Here is an 8,551-nt window from a genome sequence, read left to right as displayed (position 1 = left end):
AGCACACGGTAGGAATGGGATATGGCCAGGCTCCTTTTATGGAATTTTTAGGTTTTTGTCATTTTGTTGGTGGGGTCTTGGTGATCCTAAATTTGACAAAAGGTGAAACTTCTTTGGGGAATTTTTTAGGGGGTCAGGCACCCCAGGAATTCAGGTGTGAACATTATGATTAAAAGTATAAGCCAGGCCTGTTAGGGACCTAAGAAAAGGACAGGCCAGATGGGCTACTATAAATTAAAAATGTGCACATTAAGGGCTTTTGTCTAAGAAAGAGCAGACTCTGTAAGATAAAGTTAAGGATTATAAAAAAACTTTTTATTTTAAAACTATATTTTTCCTTTTCTTCCCAATTCATCTCCTTTCTACCTAGTATTTTATTTCTATCCTACCTCAAAGTCACTATTGCATCATGTCTGGACTTTTGCCAGAGTCTCTCTAGCGGGCTCTTTGATTCTACCCTCACCTTTGACTGTTCTCAACACAGCAGCTAGCGTCACCCTTTAAATGTTAACCAGAAGCTGGCCGTGGTGGTGCACGCTTGTAATCCCAGCATTTGGGAAGCTGAGACTGGAGGATTGCAGTTCATGGACAGCCTCAGCTACTTAGTGAGGCCCTCTACAATTTAGTGAGAACCTGTTTCAAAATTTAAAAAAATTACAAAATAGAGCAGGGGGTGTAGCTCAGAGGTTGAATGCCCCTGGGTTCCATCCCAGCCCTGCCGAAAAAAAAAAAAAAGTTAACCAGAAAGCTGGGAGTGGTGGTGCACACTTATAATCTCAGTGCTTGGGAGGCTGAGACAGGAGGATTGCACAGGTTCAAAGACAGCCTCAGCTACTTAGTAAGCCTCCCAGCAACTTAGTGAGACCCTGTTTCCAAAATAAAGTATAAAATAGGGCTGGGGGTATAGCCCCTGGCTTCCACTCCCCAGTACCACACACACAAAAAAAAAATGTTAGCCAGATTATATTAAGCCTCCTGCCCAAACCTTCCAATGGTCTCCCATTTCACTCAGAGCACAGTCCATGTAACAGTGTACAAAGGCTGGGCATGGTGGTATAATGGTTTGAGATGTCGATGTGGGTTCTTATTCTTAGCTAGTTTAGAAAAAAAAAGTAGCCAAAACTATACTGCTGCAAGCTTAGAAATTTTTTATTATTTCAAAGGTAGAAAGAAGGGACAGAACAAAGCACTGCATCAGAGAGGATCCTGCTTAACCAATAGTTTTACCTCTCCCTGACTGATGCAGGCACAGGCCTACCCATTATCTCCACATTGCAAGTTTTTGCTATGACCAAGATGTGTTACTTGGTTAACAAGTCAGGGGTCACATAGTATACGCCCTCTTTAAAGAAGGCCTGTATAATCCTCCCTTGTCCTTGGGGAGGTTTTAGCCTTTTTTTATCTCTATCTGCTGAAGTTATTGTTATAGTTTGGGGAAACTGTCCCCAGGGACCCCTGTTAGGCTCCAGACACAATTTCCCTCAAACCAGAAAAAGATAAAAAGCACAGGTTCTTGTCCTGAGCTAAGGATAAATACACATAAGCCCGGACTCTTGCTGAAGATTTAAAGAAGTTTATTAAAAAGATAAAAATATAGAAGACAGTTACAGTCTCATGTACCCAAGGGTAACATGAAGGATGGTTCGAATGAATTCACTGAGATACAAAACACAGAACAGACTTTTTATACACGACACCCTCCATCTTGTTCACGTAATTCTGACATAGTAAAAGACCCTGTAAGGTACCTCCCCTTACTTTCCCACCAAGGTGTACTTTCCTGCCTAGGTGTCTCTTTTCATGAAGGTCATGGTCGAAGGTTGACCCCCCTCCTCCCATCCTAGCTAGATTATCCAATTATTATGTCAACCTGTCTTTAGAATGAGGATGAGGAAGTCCTAGTTCCCCTCTCCTATGGACTTGCTAATTACCTTTAGCTAGGTTAATTTACATTGGAATAGTTTCCTGCTTTTTTTTTTGGGGGGGGGGCAGAAACCAAGTCCTTTCACCAGTTTTTGAAATATACTAAATCAGAGGTTTCTCAAATCTTCCTAGGCCATTCCCAATACTGGTACAGTTACTTATTATGTAAACTTGTCTTTAAAGTATGAAGGCCTTGGGCTACAACTTTTTTGTGTACTTGGTAATCAATAAAGGGTTTTCTTAACTTTAATCTAAACTACATGAGAATTTAGTGTTTATTTTAACATTCCCTGTTTAGCTGGGCTAACAGATAACTTTTAGCTGACAAGTCAATATTGGCTGCAGCTCTTGGCTGACAGCTTAGAGGCAGAGAAAAGGATTTTATTGTTTTGCCTAAGTATGAAAGCTTATTCTTATTAGCCATTAATACAGCTCTTATTAACAATCAATCAGGTTCAGTCCCCATCAGTGGCACATGCCGGCAATATCAGTACTTATAAAGCTGAGACAGAAGGATTGCAGAGTGAAGGCAGTCTCAGCAACATAACGAGACTCTCGACCTAGCAAGATCCTATTTCAAAATGAATAATAATAATAAAGGACTAGGGTATATTTTGGAGGTAAAATGCCCCTGGGTTCAATCCCAATCCCAACACACACACACACACACACACACACACACACACACACACATGGTGCACAGAAGCCTTCATGATATACCTTTCTCTGTGTACCCCTCTCAACTCCTCTTCCCCTCCCTCACTGTTTTGCTCATCTTGAAGGGTCCGAGAATCGCCCACCAACCCAAATAACGAAGGACTCAAAAGAGATGTAAAATGCAAGTGAGGTTTATTGTGCTGCAGCTCTGTCCCGGCTAGTCAGGGGTCGAGACCAAGACACTAAATGGCTGAGGTTCGACCCCTCCCCAATCCACGCTCTGAATTTTATAACCCTATGAGGGAGTGGTTACACATGAGGGAGTGGTTACACACTTCGGAGCCGGCCAAAAGTCCAAGCCCGCCAACTTTAGAATACAACCAATCAGATACAAGGACAAACAAGTACAACCAATAATTTTAAAACATGCATCCACACACGTCAGAGCCTGCTAAAGACTGCTTATCCCCCTTATGGTATGTGTTTGTTCCCTAGAGTTGCCTTTCCCACCCACCTTGGCTGGGCCAGGCTTACCTCTGCACTGAGGACTCTGCCTGGAAAGCAGATTAGCATGGCCTTGTTTGCTGATCTGGCTCAGAGATATGGATATGGGGCCCATGTTCAAAGACCTTGGCCGGCAAGCTGGAGATTAGAGGCTTTGACCTGGTGGGTCCCCTGCCCTGGTACTTGAATCCTGCAACCTGGGCAGCTGGGCTTACGGATCTTCATTCTGTTTCTAATCCTACCTTACTTCTATATCTTAACTCTATATTCTAATATCTTATTTCTAATCCTAATATGGGAGAAGACTTCTCTAGTTAACTTCTCATGCTGGGGGAGGGAGGAGCACTTCTTCCAGCCTGCTTTCCAGCACCCCTACAATCTCTGCTTTGGTCCTTGCTGTTTCTGACACCCCGCAGGCATTTCCTGCCCCAGGCCCTTGCAAGCCTTTTCTCTGGGTCCAGAATGCCTGTCCCTTCTCTACCTTCATGGATCATTCCCTCAGCTCCTTCAGAAAATGTCACTTTTTAGCCAGGCATAGTTGTCATAAGCAACATGATAATTTCTGTGGGTTCTTGGCTTCCATGGCCAAAAGAATTTCACAACGCGCCAGTCAGAGATAAAGGCAGAGGTTTTAATTCAAGTAAAGATACACATTCAGGGGAAACACTGGCCATCTCAAAAGCATGAGAGGCCCAAGAATGTGAGAGGCTGGAGAGCACGAGGAGCCCTGGGGATCCTTTGGGATCCTTCCTTCATAGGGGTCCTGGGGGGGGCCGTGACTAGGGACCCGTGACTAGATTGGGATCTGGGCTTTTATCTCTGGAATGGATGGATAGTGGCTGGGTGGTCCCTGACCTTGTCCCCCCTAGTGGGTCTTCTGTTTACTTGGCATCTCAGGAATCTCAGGTGGGGAAAGGGGCCATTGCGATTAAGAGTGTGGGCTCCTCCAGGCTTTGGCCTAAGACACACCCTATAGAAGTTAGACATTATGACCTTTCCAGATTCTAAAACTATATTCTGCTTTCCTTCCCAATTTGTCTCCTTTCTACCTAAACTTTAATTTCTTCTATCTTACCTCATGGTGGCGCATGCCTGTAATCCCAGTATTTGGGAGGCTAAGACCTGAAGATTGCAGATTTGAAGACAAGCTCAGCAAGCAGTGAGACTCTCATCAACCTAGTGAGACCTTGTTTTTTTAAAAAAAATTAAAAATAGGGCTGGGGATGTAGCTTGGAGATAGAGTTCCCCTGGGCTTACTCGCTAGTATGACCAAAAAAAGCCACTTTTTTATTGACCACTTTATTTATAATTTTAAACATCTTTTCTCTCACATTTCCCAAGGTCTCTATCACTTCCTTTAAATTTTCTCTAGCACTTGTCTCCTTCTAATATTATTGCTAGTATGTACATAACATAAGTATGGGGATTTTCACGTTTCCTTGACTGCTATATCCCCAGTGTCAAATAATGTCTGGTAAATAGTAAGAGCTCGTTTCCTTTCTGTAGAATGAATGAATGATGTCATTTCTTGCCAGTACACTAAGCTTCATAAGGCAATAACCATATCCTATTCACTGTTTTATTTTGTTTTACTTTTGGTTCTGGGGATTGAATCCAGGGGTATTCAACCTCTGAGTTACACCCCTAGACTTTTTAAATTTTTGAACCAGATCTCACTAAGTTGCTGAGGACCTCATTAAATTGCTGAGACTATCCTGTGATCCTCTTGTCTCAGCTTCCCAAGTACAGGTGTGTGCCACTATGCCCAGCTCCTCTTATTCACATTTGTAATATTTATTATTACAAATAATACAAATAAATATTACAAAAAAAGCAGAGATATCGCAAGAAACCAGGTGCATCTCAGGCATCACAAGGCTCCAGATGTCTAGAGAGAATCGTCATTCCTATAAGATGCCCTGACTTATTATCCACCTGTCAGCCAACAGGGACTATGTGACTTTCTGGACTGCATGTGGCTTGTCGGTCCCTTCCCCCACGGCTGGTTTATTAGGCTGATTACAGCCACTTTTAATAACCGGGTTGGTGTTTGCCTCCTTCGCAACACCCAACTCAATTTCAATGTTACAGTGTGGTGGCACGTGCCTGTAATCCCAGTACATGGTAGTTGAGACCAGAGGACCTCAGGTTCATAGCTAGCCTCAGTAATTTAGTGAGACCCTCTGAACTTGTTACTGTGTTAGAGGTATACGGACTACAGAGAAAGCTGATTGTTGATTGAGAGAAAACTTTTTTAATTGAATCACAATCAGAAGTAAAGAAACACATTAGCAACATCATGGCAGATGAGTGGGAGCAGTATTCAAATTATACAATTAACTTGTATAAAAAATTCATTTTCCAGAATACTGTGTGTGTGTGTATGTGTGTGTGCGCGCGCACGCGTGTGTGTGTGTGTGTGTGTGTGTTACTGGAGATTGAACCCAGGAGCATTCTACCTTTGAGATACACCCCCAGCCCAATTTATTTTGAAAGAGTGTCTTGCTGAGTTCTTGAGGGACTCACTAAGTTGCTGAGGCTGGTCTTGAACCTGCAATCCTCCTGTCTCAGCCTCTCAAGTACTGGATTTTAAGTGTGCACTACTATGCCCAACCACTGTTTATATTTTTATAGTATCCCTGATTTATTGCAGCAGAATATGATCTATAGCCAGTAATTATCTCTGGAGCTTCAGAAAGGAGACTCACTGGGTAACATTTGTACACACAGACCGTATTGTCTTCCCACAAGAGAATGTATAATCTGCAGAATCATGGAGTTTGACCCTGTCATTCACATAATAAAAAAGGGAACTTTGACTCAAGAGGCTGAACATGGTATAATCAGACATCCTGGTTTAGCTAAATTCCTAGTTTATTTTTGCTTCTCAATATAATTATTAACAGTGCAGCCTCTCTCTACTAAAATGTATTCCAGTTTGCACAATAAATTACATGAAAATTTACCTAAATAGATATTATTGTTTATGGAACATTATTTGGCTATGAAGCTAGCAAAATTAGCGCCATGCTTTTCCTAATCAGATATGGGTGGCCCAACTAGTTAAATCAGGTAAACTAGGTAACCCAACTCGTTAAATCATCTGCCTTTTCGCTTATGGACCTCATAAGTCTGGCAATGTAAACAAAACAAGGAGTGATTTCAATAATGAAAGAACTGGCCCTGTTCCTCTACATTCTTTTGAATTTGCTATTCATATGGCTTGCTACAGCCATTCTGGGATAATGTCTCTCTTTCCAGCCACTAGGGATTTTAAGCACAATAATTATGAGAAAAAATCTCACACATTTTATCTGTTTATACTGATATTACTGGCTTATTAGACAAATATAAAGGTAGGAGTTTAAATCAGAAGCTATTTATTTTTAAGAGAACAGTACCAAAGGGAAGTCTCTCTTTTCTTTTAAGTCATCCTCCCTACTACCAAGCTTAGATGTATAGAAACAGTATCTCCGTAGAGTTGAAAACCTGATACCAGGCATTCGGCTGAGATCCAGAGTCCTCTGCCACATATCCTAAACAACAATGGTTCTTATCTCCCTCTGTAAGAAAGTCAGTAGAAGGAGGAACCACTGTGGATGGGACAGAACAGTTGGCATTCACCTAGTGCAGCAATCGATCTACTTACAGGTCTACTTACAGAGCATCCCCTTTGCCCCGGAGGGTGCCACGACTCCCAGGGCCGCCCAACCCCACATTGTCCCAGCAAGTTCTGGCCTGTCTGCATATGTTCGTGCTGCATGGATAGCCATCCTCACACGATGTGCCTCACAGTCCCGTCCCGTAGATGGCCTTATAACGAAGGTACTCCTCTAAGCACTGGAGAGCATTATCATCCACGCTGGGATCAAACTTGTTGGCCAGCAGGTGATGGTTCTGCAGCATCCAGTGCAGGTCCCCAGCCCCATAGATGCAGATGGTCCGCTGGTGGATTCCGGAGCAAGGTGCATACGATGCCCCGTCATTTATGTCTCCCTCATGTGCCTGCCACTTGGTCAGCCTGGCGATGGAAGTCATGTCCGAGTTGTCATACTTGTGGTGGAAGGGAGAAGAGCCGGGCATCCATGAGGCACGCTGAAGGGTGGCCCAGAGGTGTTCGTCAGGGCTATAGGTGTCTTTTACCCATTCAATCAGCTGTTGGGACTTGGGGTTCTCTAAGACTTGCTGAATAAAGTCTCGAGAGGCTACAATGTATGCACTCCCAGTGAACATGGTTAGATTGTGAGGGGGAGGACCCTTCTTCTTGCTGGTGACATATATTAGGTCTTTGACCACATAGTGATATTCCCAGCGGTATCTTTTGTACTTAGTGGGTATCTCTGACTCCATGCTGTTCTTTCCATTCAACATCTTGAGGGCCTGGACCATCTCCGCGTTCGTCTTTATCGGAAAGTCCGTCCCACATGTATTCAGAAAGTATTTCCATTGCACTGGGCTCCGGAGCAAGTCTTCCATACAGTTGAGGTCAGCCTGCACCCTGAACCAGGAAGCATAGACCACTGAAACCAACTTACTGGCTATGAAGACATTTGGGAAACATGATACGATCGCCCTGACTGCCTTTTGGAAAGATTCTGGGGACTTCTTATCCACGTGGACACAGTATATGTTCTGAGGGGCATACACAGCCCGCAGTAGCCTTTCAAAGCTTTCAATCTTCTCATGAATTACCATAGAGTATGCAAGAGGGAAGTCCAACTCTTCTTTGCTCAGCGGGAACTGTATGAACCTCCTTTCAGCTAGAAAGTGCTGGCAGTCTTTGGTCAGGTCGAGGTAGTCGGCATCGGTGAGAGGCCTCCGCTTGCTCTTAATCTCCAGCCTGTTCAGAGCAGCCTGGATCACCGCTTCCTGCTTCCCTCGGGTGATCCCCGAACAGTTGATGGATCTCTTTGCCGGCAGCTTCAGGGACCTATACAAGATATTCCTACAGTGCTGGCTTTGAAATTCCCTAGAACCCAGATCCAGGTGAGCAAAGTCACACTTCATCCTAAGAGAAAGTCTCAGAGCGACAAGAGCCAGCAGGATGTAACAGCCCAAAGTCCATATATGATACTGCCGGCAGAGTTTCCTCCATGGAATCATCTTCTGAAACGGGAGCCCAACAGAGTTTACGCCCAGGGAAGGAGAAAGAAGACAGATTCCCGGGCTGAACAAAATGTCTCAGATTACAAACTAGTCTTAAACATATTCCCAGGAATGTCGAGTTCAACTCCAAACTGGTGGCTTAAAAGTATATTTCTTTTCTGGATAAATATTTTCAGGAAAGAACTGCCCGGAAGCCTCTTAAATCTGTCTTGCTGATGTGAGCCTACAAACAAGCTAAGCACACTGCCATCGGGATCCAGCCCTGGCTCCACCTTGAGAAAGAGAAAAGGAAGCAGAACTGAGTCTTGCTGACAGCTGTCACTGATAGGAGGAAGTTCCCACCCTTCATTCCTTATCCTTC

At 43.7% G+C, this 8,551-nt stretch overlaps 1 protein-coding gene across 1 annotated transcript; it reads right to left on the bottom strand.

Annotated features, from left to right (window-relative positions):
* Positions 1-6,873: 6,873 nt before the first annotated feature.
* GCNT3 (glucosaminyl (N-acetyl) transferase 3, mucin type) lies at positions 6,874-8,187 on the bottom strand (the record flags this gene model as incomplete). The annotated part of the gene is made up of 1 exon (XM_080690484.1): positions 6,874-8,187. The coding sequence occupies one exon, from the start codon at positions 8,185-8,187 to the stop codon at positions 6,874-6,876; it is 1,314 nt and encodes a 437-aa protein (XP_080546610.1).
* Positions 8,188-8,551: the final 364 nt, after the last annotated feature.

Source organism: Muscardinus avellanarius (genome assembly GCF_963383645.1).
Source record: "Muscardinus avellanarius genome assembly, chromosome: 3".
Lineage (NCBI taxonomy): Eukaryota > Metazoa > Chordata > Mammalia > Rodentia > Gliridae > Muscardinus > Muscardinus avellanarius.
Note: the sequence above shows the minus strand (reverse complement) of the source record. Positions and strands in the feature narration are given on the sequence as shown.